The 13,510-nt window shown below is 45.3% G+C and overlaps 1 protein-coding gene across 3 annotated transcripts in view; it reads right to left on the reverse strand.

Moving 5' to 3' along the window:
- The window catches only part of LOC140483541 (transcriptional regulator QRICH1-like), a 70,643-nt gene that overhangs the window by 19,118 nt on the left and 38,015 nt on the right, over positions 1 to 13,510 (reverse strand). For all 3 annotated transcript variants that reach the window (XM_072581729.1, XM_072581726.1, XM_072581727.1), the window contains exons 4-7: positions 12,172 to 12,343; positions 11,168 to 11,322; positions 5,965 to 6,079; positions 433 to 541 (exon numbers count right to left, since the gene is read on the reverse strand). In XM_072581729.1, the coding sequence (XP_072437830.1) occupies positions 433 to 541; positions 5,965 to 6,079; positions 11,168 to 11,322; positions 12,172 to 12,343 (551 nt within the window). The remainder of the gene's footprint in view (positions 1 to 432; positions 542 to 5,964; positions 6,080 to 11,167; positions 11,323 to 12,171; positions 12,344 to 13,510) is intronic.

Below are 13,510 nucleotides of genomic sequence, written 5' to 3' on the forward strand. Positions count from 1 at the left end.
GTCACGCAGAAACTCCTATTAAGGAAGCAGTTTGGATCATGAACCCCATTGTTCTACTTCTTACCATTGGTGGCGAAGGGATGCTTTGTTTTGTTACAGGAGGACGTTTACTTCCAACTATAAAAGGCATTGTTATTCGCTATCAAACTAAGCAGCAACCCGTGCAATGCCTGGTTTTAAAACAGTTCTTTCCTCATTTCAATCCAGAATCTCAACTGCATAGGGACAAACAATAAATGCTGGCTCAGCCAGCGACACCCACATCCCACTAGTGAATTTTAAAAGAAACAAAAACGGTTTTTACAGTAATAAAATGCTAAAATCATCAACAGTTCATAACATCGGAGAGAAAACTTTCCACACAGGCACTTCACACCTGAAGTAAATAAATAATGCTGTATTTCAGGGTTAAATAACTTAAAGGGAACTCACTTGGTGTTGAAGAACATGAGAGTTGTAAGGAGGGTGGAAGGTGAATGAGCACCAAGTTGCTTGCATTCCCACAACATCTCCTCTGTGATGTGGCTGGGGATCATGTAACCTGTTAAGCATATGATATAATACTCAGACTTGACAAACTATTTGGCATGAATACTAAACTCCCAGATATGCTGCAAATGTCAAATGCTGCCCTAAATGTTTGATTAACATTCTTATTCCAGACAGAATTCAGTCAGTTCTCAATCGAGTTGTTGAATTAACATTTTACAACACAGAACAAAAGTGCCACTGTGAAGTTGAAATAAAAGGCATTTTTTAAGAAACAAATTATCTTCAAAAGGGACACAAATACAAATTGCTGAAAAATCAGCCAGTTTGGCAACATCTGTGAAGGGAAATCAGAGCTAATGTTTCTGGTCAAGTGACCCTTCTTCAGAAGCCCTTCTTCAATGTTCTGAAAAAGAGTCATTTGACTTGAAATGTTAATTCTGATTACTCTCCACAGATGCTGCCAGACCTGCTGAGATTGTCCAGCAATCTGGCAGCTCATTCCACACATGTACCACCCTCTGCATGAAAAAGTTGCCCCTTAGGTTTCTTTTATATCTTTCCCCTCTCACCCTAAACCTATGCTGTCTAGTTCTGGACTCCCCCACCCCAGGGGAGTCTATTTGTCTATTTATCTTATCCATGCCCCTCATACTTTTGTGAGCCTTGATAAGGTCACCCCTCAGCCTCTGACGCTCCAGGGAAAACAGACCCATCCTATTCATCCTCTCCCCATAGCTCAAATCCTCCAACCCTGGCAACATCCTTGTCGATCTTTTCTGAACCCTTTCAAGTTTCACAACATCTTTCTGATAGGAAGGAGACCAGAATTGCACGCAATATTCCAACAGCGGCCTAACCAATGTCCTGTACAGCCGCAACATGACCTCCCAACTCCTGTACTCAATACTCTGACCAATAAAAGAAAACATACCAAACACCTTCACTATCCTATCTACCTGTGACTCCACTTTCAAGGACCTATGAACCTGCACTCCAAGGTCTCTTTGTTCAGCAACACTCCCTCGGACCCCTACCATTAAGTGTATAAGTCCTGCTAAGATTTGCTTTCCCAAAATGCAGCAACTCAAATTTATCTAAATTAAACTTCATCTGCCACTTCTCAGCCCATTGGCCCACCTGGACAAGATCCTGTTGTAGTTTGAGGAAGTGTTGTTCGCTGTCCACTACACTTCCAATTTTCATGTCTCTGAAAACTTACTAACCTGTATCTCTTACGCTCACATCCAAATCATTTATGACAAAATGTAGAGGCCCCAGCACCAATCCTTGTGGCACTCCACTGGTCACAGACATCCAATCTGAAAAACAACCCTCCACCATCACCCTCTATTTTACATTTGAGCCAGTTCTGTATCCAAATGGCTAGTTCTCCCTCTATTCCATGAGATCTAACCTTGCTAATCAGTCTCCCATGGGGAACCTTGTTGACCACCTTACTGAAGTCCATATAGATCACATCTACTGCTCTGCCCCCATCAAATCCTCTTTGTTACTTCAAAAAAAAACTCAATCAAATTTGTGAGAAGACATGATTTCCCACACAAAAAGCCACGTTGACTATCCCTAATTAGTCCTTGCCTTTCCAAATACACGTACAACCTGTCTCAGGATTCCCTCCAACAACTTGCCCACCATTGACGTCAGGCTCACTGGTCTATAGTTCCCTGGCTTGTCCTTACCACCCTTTTTAAACAGCGTACTTCTTTCTTAAGTCTATATGCACATTCAAAATGCAGCTAGCGCATTCAAGAGATAAGCTCTCAATCTTACCCCTGATCCAAACATGTTGTGCTGAAATGTAGACTATAGTCTACTCGGGTGATAGCAGATGAAAACTGTGTGGAATGCTCTGCCCTAGAGGGCAGTGGAGGCCCAGTCTCTGGATTCATTTACTAAAGAGTTGGATAGAGCTCTCAAAGATAGTGAAATCAAGGGTTATGGAGATAAGGCAGGAAGAGGATACTGATTAGGAATGATCAGCCATGAACATATTGAATGGCGGTGCAGGCTCGAAGGGCTGAATGGCCTACTCCTGCACCTATTGTCTATTAAAACCTGCCAAAATGCCACTTGAACATGTCTTTCGTAGAACATAGAAACATACAGCACAGAACAGGCCCTTTGGCCCATGATGCTGTGCTGAGGTTTAATCCTAATGTAAAAATATAATAACTTAACCTAGGCACCCCTCAACTCACTGCTATCCATGTGCATGTCCAGCAGTCACTTAAATGTCCCCAATGACTCTGCTTCCACCATCTCAGGTGACAATGCATTCCATGCATTCACAACTCTCTGCGTAAAGAACCTACCTTCCTCCTAATATCTTCAAACTATGACTCCTCATACTATGTAGAACAGTTGATCTTCCGTAATGACACCAGCACCACTCCTCACCTCTTCCTCCGCTACATTGATGACTGCATTGGCACCACCTCGTGCTCCCGCGAGGAGGTTGAGCAATTCATCAACTTCACCAACACATTCCACCCTGACCTTAAATTTACCTGGACCATCTCTGACACCTCCCTCCCCTTCCTGGACCTCTCCATCTCCATTAATGACGACCGACTTGACACTGACATTTTTTACAAACCCACCGACTCCCACAGCTACCTGGATTACACCTCTTCCCACCCTACCTTCTGCAAAAATGCCATCCCGTATTCCCAATTCCTCCGCCTCCGACGGATCTGCTCCCAGGAGGACCAGTTCCACCACAGAACACACCAGATGGCCTCCTTCTTTAGAGACCGCAATTTCCCTTCCCACGTGGTTAAAGATGCCCTCCAACGCATCTCGTCCACATCCCGCACCTCCGCCCTCAGACCACACCCCTCCAACCGTAAGAAGGACAGAACGCCCCTGGTGCTCACCTTCCACCCTACAAACCTTTGCATAAACCAAATCATCCGCCGACATTTCCACTACCTCCAAAAAGACTCCACCCCTTTCCGCCTTCCGCAAAGACCGTTCCCTCCGTGACTACCTGGTCAGGTCCACGCCCCCCGACAATCCACCCTCCCTTCCTGGCACCTTCCCCTGCCACCGCAGGAACTGTAAAACCTGCGTCCACACCTCCTCCCTCACCTCTATCCAAGGCCCTAAAGGAGCCTTCCACATCCAAAGTTTTACCTGCACATCCACCAATATCATTTATTGTATCCGTTGCTCCCGATGTGGTCTCCTCTACATTGGGGAGACTGGGCACCTCCTAGCAGAGCGCTTTAGGGAACATCTCCAGGACACCCGCACCAATCAACCAAACCGCTCTGTGGCCCAACATTTCAACTCCCCCTCCCACTCTGCCAAGGACATGGAGGTCCTGGGCCTCCTTCACCGCTGCTCCCTCACCACCCGACGCTTGGAGGAAGAACACCTCATCTTCCGCCTCGGAACACTTCACCCCCAAGGCATCAATGTGGACTTCAACAGCTTCCTCATTTCCCCTTCCCCCACCTCATCCTAGTTTCAAACTTCCAGCTCAGTAACTGTCCCCATGACTTGTCCGGATTTGTCCTACCTGCCTATCTCCTTTTCCACCTATCCACTCCACCCTCTCCTCCCTGACCTATCACCGTCATCCCCTCCCCCACTCACCTACTGTACTCTATGCTACTTTCACCCCACCCCCACCCTCCTCTAGCTCATCTCTCCACGCTTCAGGCTCACTGCCTTTATTCCTGATGAAGGGCTTTTGCCCGAAATGTCGATTTCGCTGCTCGTTGGATGCTGACTGAACTGCTGTGCTCTTCCAGCACCACTAATCCAGTATTTGCTTTCCAGCATCTGCAGTCATTGTTTTTACCTCCTCATACCAGTCAATCCTGCCCTAGGAAAAGTCACTGGCTATTGACTATCTATTCCACTCATTATTTTGTACATTTCGATCAGATCTCATCTCTTCCTCCTCCTCTCCAAAGAGAAAAGTCCGAGTTTATTCAACCTTTCTTCATAAGACAAGCCCTCCAAGTCCAAGCAGCACCCTGGTAAACCTTCTTTGCACCATATCCAAAGCCCCTGTATCTTTCTTATAGTAGAAATGGACACAATATTCCAAGTGTGGTCTCACCAGGGACTAGAGCTGCAGCAAAACCTCGCGGCTCTTAAACTCGATCCCCTTGTTAATGAAAGCCAAACCACCATATGCTTTCTTAACAATCCTATCCACTTGGGCGGCAACTTAAGAGATCTATGCACTTGAACACCCAGATCCTTCTGTTCCTCCACACGGCCAAGACTGCTGTCTTTAATCCTATATTCAGCATTAGAGTTTGACCTTCCAAAATGCATCACTTCGCATCTATCCAGGTTGCACTCCATCTGCCATTTCTCAGCCCACCTCTGCATCCTGTCTATGTCGCGCTGCAGCCTGCAGTAGCCCTCTATACTATCGACGACACCTCCAACCTTTGTGTCATCGGCAAATTTACTAACCCACCCCTCAACCTCCTCATCCAAGTCATTTATAAAAACTACAAAGATCAGAGGCCCAAGAACAGAGCCCTGCAGGACCCCACTCAACACTGACCTCCAGGCAGAATACTTTCCATCTACAACCACTCTCTGCCTTCTGTCAGCCAGCCAATTCGGAATCCAGACAGCTAAAATCTCCCTGTATCCCATACTTCCTGACTTTATGAATGAGCCTACCATGGGAAACCTTATCAAATGCCTTATTGAAGTCCATATACATCACATCCACTGCTCAACCGTCATTGGCCTGTCTCGACACATCCTCAAAATACTCAATAAGATTTGTGAGGCACGACCTGCCCCTCACAAAGCCATGCTGACTGCCTTTAATCATGCTATGCTTTGCCAAATAGTCCCAAATCCTATCCCTCAATTCTTTCCAAAATTTTGCTGACCACAGACGTAAGACTGACTGGTCTGTAATTGCCAGGGAGTTCCCTTCTTCAAAAGAGGAACAACATCTGCCTCCTTCCAATCCTCCGGTACAACTCCTGTGGAGAGTGAGGAGGCAAAGATCCTCGACAGTGGCTTAGCAACCTCCTTTCTCACTTCCTGGAGCGGCCTGGGATAAATCTGGTCTGGCCCTGGGGACTTATCAATCTTAATGTTTTCCAAAATTTCTCGTACATCAACTTCCTCAATCTTGATCTGGTCAAGACTACATCCCAGCTCCTCTAAGTTTTCATTTACAACAAGTTCCCTTTCCTTGGTGAAAACCGAACCAAAAAACTCATTTAGGGCTTCCCCCATCTGCTCAGACTCCACGCACAAGTTCCCTCCATTATCCCTGATCGGCCCTACCTTCTCCCTGATCATTCTCATATTCCTCACGTATGAATAAAATATCTTTCACTGCAATTTATTTTTTCAGTAAATACTGTTTTAAGAAACAAAAACTACAATTATATTGCCTAAAAGGTTGGCCATATCCATTTGTGTTCCCTGACAGAAATACACATGTAGATATTCACTTACCCAGAGAGCTGACCTGAGGTTGCCAATCTTTCAACACCTCCTGTAGCCTCTCTGTAAACTTTGTATAATAGATATCTGAAAATATATCATCCACCCTGCCATTTTCAAATAGGTACTGAAAAATAAAATATAAACAGTGAAATAAATGAGATATTTTCAATAAAATGGCAGTACACACATGTAATACTTGATATCTGTACATGTGCATAAACCCACCTGGCTAAATAATGTCTTTCAGGGAAAGAAATCTGCCACCCTCACCTGGTATGGCCTAGACAGGACTCCAGACTCTCAGTAATGAGGTTGACTCTCGATTGCTCTTTGAAATGGCCAAGCAGGCCACTTGGATAGATCAATCGCGAGACAGTCTTAGAAAATCAAAACTGGATGGACCACCTGGCATGGACCTTGGTACGGGAAAAGACAACAGCGGAGACAGGCCTGTTGCCCTTGCAAAGTTACCCCACAATAATGTGGAGGTTAGCGCCAACATTGGAAGAACTCTTTCAGACTCGTCAAGCAACAGCCTGACATAGTCTGAAAGGTATGATTTTATGAGTATGACTGTGTCCCAGACACCACTATCAACATCCTGGATATGTTCTGCCCCACTTGCAGGACAGACCCAACAGAGCTGGCAGCACAGTGGGATACAGTCAGGAGGGAGCTGCTCTGGGAACTTTTTTTTTTTAAATTTCACTCGTGGAAATCACTGGCTAGGCCAGCACCTATTGCCTACACCTAGTTGTCCTTGACAAGGCAGTAGTGAGCTGCCTTCTTGAAGCACTGCGATCCAACAGCAATAAGTTGACCAATAATGCCCTTAGGAACTGTATTCCAGGATTTTGACCCAGCAAGAGCAAAAGAACAGCAATATATTTCCAAGTGAGGATGGTAAGTGGCTTGGAGGGGAATTTGAAGATGGTGATATTTTCACATATCTGCTGTCCTTGTCCGTCCAAATAAACTGGTTGTGGGTTTGAGGAGTTTCTGCAGTTCATTGGGCGGCACGGTGGCACAGTGGTTAGCACTGCTGCCTCACAGCGCCAGAGACCCGGGTTCAATTCCTGCCTCAGGCGACTGACTGTGTGGAGTTTGCACGTTCTCCCCGTGTCTGCGTGGGTTTCCTCCGGGTGCTCCGGTTTCCTCCCACAATCCAAAGATGTGCAGGTCAGGTGAATTGGCCATCCTAAATTGTCCGTAGTGTAGGTAAGGGGTAGGGGTATGGGTGGGTTGCGCTTCGGCGGGGCGGTGTGGACTTGTTGGGCCGAAGGGCCTGTTTCCACACTAAGTAATCTAATCTAATCTAATCTAATCTGTTAACTAATACGCACTGCTGCTACCGAGAGTTGGTGTGGTGAGCTATAGGGAGAGACTGAATAGACTGGGGCTCTTTTCCCTGGAGTATCGAAGGCTGACCTTATAGAAGTTTATAAAATCATGAGGGGCATGGTAAGTAGTCCAGGTGTTTTCCCTGGCATCAGGGAGTTCAGAGCTAGAGGGCATAGGTTTAGTGAGAGGGGAAAAAAATTTAAAAAGGAACCTAAGGGGCAACGTTTTCATGCATAGGATAAGCAAGAGCCAGAGGAAGTGATGGAGGCTGGTATATTTACAACATTTAAAAGACATCTAGATGGGTACATGAATCGGAAGGGTTTAGAGGGATATGGGCCGCATGCTGGAAAGTGGGACGAGATTTGTTTAAGATATCTGGTCGGTGTGGACAAGTTGGACCGAAGGATCGGTTTCTGTGCTGTACATCTCTATGACTCTAAGTGGTCTATTTTGTCCTAGATAGTATCAAGCTTCTTGAGTGTTGCTAGAGCTGCACCCATCCAGGCAAATGGGGAGTATTCCATCACACTCCTGACTTGTGCCTTATAGATAGTGGACAGTCAGATGATGAATTACTTGCTACAGTACTCCGAGCCTCTGACCTGCCACTGTGTTTATGTGGTGAGCCCAGCTGAGTCTTTGGTAACCCCAAGGATGATGATAGTGAGGGATTCAGTGATGGCAACACGATTGAATGTCAAGGGCAAAGGGTAGTGATTAGATTATGTCTTACTCGAGATGATCATTGCCTGGCGTTTGTGTAGCGAGACACAATCCTAAGTATTCTTCCTTTACTCCCTCTCCTTGCAGAATTTATGGTTACCTCCTTTCATTTCCTCTTCCAGCCACTAGGGGCCGAGCTTCACTATCGAGGATATGAGCAACATCCCAGAAGCAACAATAAATCCGGAAATGGAAGGGACTCGGGAAAATCAGAGTCACCAGAGAAATGGTGCTGAGTATACGGTATTCTGGCTCAAGGGATGGGGGGGGGGGGGGGGACTGGGGGCATTCTGGTGAAGGGATGGGGGGGGGGGGGGACTGGGGGCATTCTGGTGAAGGGATGGGGGGGGGGGGACTGGGGGCATTCTGGTGAAGGGATGGGGGGGGGGGGGGACTGGGGGCATTCTGGTGAAGGGATGGGGGGGGGGGGACTGGGGGCATTCTGGTGAAGGGATGGGGGGGGGGGGGGACTGGGGGCATTCTGGTGAAGGGATGGGGGGGGGGGGGACTGGGGGCATTCTGGTGAAGGGATGGGGGGGGGGGGACTGGGGGCATTCTGGTGAAGGGATGGGGGGGGGGGACTGGGGGCATTCTGGTGAAGGGATGGGGGGGGACTGGGGGCATTCTGGTGAAGGGATGGGGGGTGGACTGGGGGCATTCTGGTGAAGGGATGGGGGGTGGACTGGGGGCATTCTGGTGAAGGGATGGGGGGTGGACTGGGGGCATTCTGGTGAAGGGATGGGGGGGGACTGGGGGCATTCTGGTGAAGGGATGGGGGGGGGGGGACTGGGGGCATTCTGGTGAAGGGATGGGGGGGGGGACTGGGGGCATTCTGGTGAAGGGATGGGGGGGACTGGGGGCATTCTGGTGAAGGGATGGGGGGGGGACTGGGGGCATTCTGGTGAAGTTTGTCAATGATATGAAGTTAGATGGACAGACAGGTAGGACTGAGGAGGTGGGGAGGCTGCAGAAAGATTTAAGGCGGCAAAAACAATGACTGCAGATGCTGAAAATCAAACACTGGATTAGTGGTGCTGGAAGAGCACAGCAGTTCAGGCAGCATCCAACGAGCAGCTTTAGACAGTTTAGGAGAGTGGTCCAAGAAATGGGCGATGAAATTCAATGTGAGCAAACGCCAGGTCTTGCACTTTGGATAAAGAACACAGGCATGGACTATTTTTTAAACAGCAAGAAAATTCTTAAAGCCAAAGTACAAAGGGATCTGGGAGTGCTAGTACAGGATTCTCTAAAGGTTACCTTGCAGGTTGAGTCTGTGGTTAAGAAAGCAAATGTAATGATGTCACTTATTTCAAGAGGGTTGGAATGTAAAAACAGTGAGGTGCTGAGACTTTAGAAAGCTCTGGTTAGGCCCCATTTAGAATACAGCATCCAGTTTTAGGCCCCAAATCTCAGGAAGGATATACTGGCACTGGAGCATGACCAGCAGAGATTCACAGTGATCATCCCTGGAATGGTAGGCCTAACATACGATGAACAGCTAAGAATCCTAGGATTGTATGCATTAGAGTTTAGAAGGTTGAGGGGAAATCTAATAGAAACTTAGAAGATAATGTGTGGACGCTGGGAAATTGTTTCAGCCAGGCAGGAATTCTAGGACTTGAGGACATAGCCTTAGAATTAGGCGGGGTCAATTTAGAATGGAAATGAGGAGACATTTCTTCAGCCAGAGAGTGGTGGGCCTATGGAATTCATTGCCACAGAGCACAGCGGAGGCCGGGACGTTAAATGTCTTCAAGGCAGAGATTGATAAAATTCTTAATCTCGCAAGGAATTAAGGGATATGGTGAGAGTGCGGTTAAGTGGCATTGAAATGCCCATCAGCCATGATTGAATGGTGGAGTGGACTCGATGGGCCAAATGGCCTTACTTCCACTCCTATTTATTATGGTCTTACGAATAGCCAGTTTGTTTGGGTGTATGAGAGAGTGCAACGGGGGTACAGCGTACGCGAGATGGCCATGTGATGCACCTGAGCAAGTTAGACCACAGGGAAAAATCTAAGTGCAACATTAGTTTGGTGAAGGTAGCCATGTGCAGAAAGTAAGAGTTGCCCCTTTAAGTGCAGCTTCCAGAATCCAGGGCAACAGAACCCAAGGAAAGGAGGGTGACCACCCAAAATATGAGCAAACCATCACTGAGCAGCTCTTGAAGGCACTAAGACGCCAGTTCATCAAAAGTGAAGACTCAATCTCAATTATTAATAAGACTTCATGACCTACTGTGTCATCAACATCTGGAGGGATATGGAGAAATATTTGCTAATTCCCACAGGTGATCAATATATTTGATGTGCCTTAAAAAAGGTGTTCGATCCTAGTTTGTTACCCATGTTTGCCTCATGTTAATTCTGGATGTTAGAATATCTATATAAAAATATATACATAGGCACATTACACAAGAGCAGAAGTTGCTGTAAAAGCTCAGCAGGTCCGGCAGCAGCTGTGAAGAGATCAAAGTTAACATTTCGGGTCTGATGATCCAGCCTCAGAACAAAGAATGAAAATGCTAACTCTGATTTCTCTGCACAGATGCTGCCAGACCTGCTGAGCTTTTCCAGCAACTTGTTTTTGTTTCTGATTTACAGCATCCGCAGTTCTTTCAGTTTTTACATATTACATTATATTGCTGTTCCAACTTTATTATACAAAGTTTAATATTTGTTCTAAAAAGGTGGAATTTTGTGGTTCCATTCTTTAAATATGTAGCCGGATCTCTCACTTTAATTACCTTTAAGAATAGTCACTAACCAGATTGTAATAGAAACATGATGGAGAAAGTGAGGACTGCAGATGCTGGAGATCAGAGCTGAAAATGTGTTGCTGGAAAAGCACAGCAGGTCAGGCAGCATCCAAGGAGCAGGAGAATCAACGTTTCGGGCATCAGCCCTTCTTCAGGAATAGGCATAGAAACATGATGGTCCAGTCCAGGATCATAATATATACATTGGGAACATCAGTCATGTGAAAGCAACCACTGTAATCTAATAGTAAAATTGACATCCTCTATCCTTTCCCATTCAAAAATAGATACATACAAATGGACCATTCTGACAATCAAATCTTACTGAATGGCAGAGATTGAAAATTCAGGGTTTCAATGGCCATATTCAGACAACAAGTTGTACCTTTTGTATGCAGAGACATATGTAGTACACCATGTCAGGGCTGTATGCCTCACCCTCTGGATTTCTTGCTTCTTTTAGCATAAGACACAGCCCATAATTCAGTTCTGCTACAGCTGATGACAGGAGATCTTCCTGGAAGCGCAACGGCTGACGTCCTCGGAGGGGAAGAAAATGGCATTATTAGCCAGCACATTTGTGACTACAGAAGTCAGTGAGTCAGTGCTGAAATCACTTGACACACAACTGAGATAGATGTGCAGGGTACACTGGGAATGGTTCTTCTTTACAGAAATTAAACAGAACAAATACATGAATTCGTTTTACATCTCACCAAATGCTGGTTCTTCTAAAAGGGGAACCTATACCATCCAAAAAGGGAGAAAACACAACTGAGACACCACTATTCTGAATTTCCCAATTGATTTGTCCTTTTAAAGGAAACAATTCAACACTGAACTCTTCAATAACCACAGCAAGAGCTTTGGAAATACATAAAATTAAACACCCACAGTTGGAAACAAATGTTTATATTTCCCTACTTTTGAGAAATGTCATCAAGATAGTCTGCTCATATAAAATCCCTTCATGTGTTAACAAAATCATCATCTATGTTAGCAGTGAGCAAATCCAAAAGCGCATCTTGAGGCCAACAGCCATGTAACAAGCCAGAATGTATGGCACACACGAATGCTGAGTCTTTCAAAGCACTTTTAGCCATGCTGCTACCCCATAGGGATTGTGGGTAGGGAGTTTGTTCTCTAGTCATCTTACAGAGCTCTAAGCAACCATTTAAGTTGAGAAAGGCAGGAAGATATTTGGTGGCAGGTCTAAACCATAACAGGCTCAAGTGGACAGGGATTGAAACTTTGACCAGAGTTTGAAGTTTTCCCTTTAGACTTTTAACTCCAAATGTCCAAAGTCTCACTCCCCAACCTGAAACGCTGTTGCATTTCACCGCTCGACAACATTCTTTGATGTGTTATTTCAGGTGTGATGCTACTTACTACCAATGGGAGCTGGCCTGTTCTCAGACTCCTTCTCAAACTCCGCATTCTTGGTCTCTGCCCAACTTTTCCAGACGCCAAGGCCTTCCTCCGGTTTCAAGGTATTTGGGAGAAGCACCTCTGGAGGTGGCGGAGGTGGAGATTCCACCTCAGCCACCTGCACTGACTGGGGCTAGGGACAAAAAAAATGCTTTCAGGAGGATTCCAAAACATTCATTTCACTTGAACAATAATGATAGAAAATTGGAAGAGATTAATCAAATGTTGTTTACTACATATTTCAAGCTGCTTTAATTTCTAAACACTGAATACATCAGGCCCTAGGAAGCATTTATTTATTTGAGTTTCACTTTTTTTTCTAACTTTGTTCCATTAGAATTTTGGATTTTAAAGGTAGAACTCTTTTCTTGGAAAAGGATCTTGAATATATAAACTGCTCTTGTAGAGTGAAGACACCTGGTGTTTAGCAGCTAGCTTACTAACAAACTTAAAAATGATATATTTTGCACTCAGTTAAAATTGGAAGGCACTATGGGGTTGCAAGGGACAGCCACTAAAATGGATAGTTAGAGATATTAAAAATTACTTGGCAAAACACTAGTGCATAAAACAAGCAGGAAAGGTGCTGCACAGAAGAACTGTTTCGAATAAAAGGAGTTTGGTTTGTCAATAAGTTCCAATTCCTGGCAAGATAGAATTGGTAATTGTTTTTCCAACATATTAATAATTTGCACCTTTGTGTACAGGGCATAATTTCAAACTGTGAATGAAACTAAACTTGGAAGCATCGTAAACTGTGAAGAGGACAGCATAAAATTTCAAAAGGACAGATGTGCTGGACGAATGGGTGGCTATATGACAGATGCAGTGAAATGTAGGGTGATACACTTTCCAATGAAGCATATAATGAGTTAGTTCAAATCAAAAAGGGAAAACTCTAAAGAGGGTGTCAGAGCAGAGGAACCTGGGTGTGTATTGGCATAGGTTATTGAAGAGAGTAGGACAGATTCAGAGGACAGTTAATAAAACAATAGTATACGAGGCTTTATTAATGAGGCACAAGGAACAAGAACAAGGTGGTGATGTTGAACTTGTATAAAGACACTAGTTTAGCCTGTGCTGGAGTGCTGTATAGAATTACAGGCGCCACACTGAATGAAGGATGTGAAAATATTGGAAAGAGTGACAACGATTACGAGAATGGTTACAGGAATGAGACACTCTGGTACTGTTTTCCTCGGAAAGGAGACTGGATATTCAAAATCAGGAGGGGTCTGGACAGAATAAATATGGATAAACTTTCCAACCCGTAAAAACGATCAAGAGTGCAAGAACACAA

The sequence above is a fragment of the Chiloscyllium punctatum genome, chromosome 12, assembly GCF_047496795.1.
Source record: "Chiloscyllium punctatum isolate Juve2018m chromosome 12, sChiPun1.3, whole genome shotgun sequence".
NCBI lineage: Eukaryota > Metazoa > Chordata > Chondrichthyes > Orectolobiformes > Hemiscylliidae > Chiloscyllium > Chiloscyllium punctatum.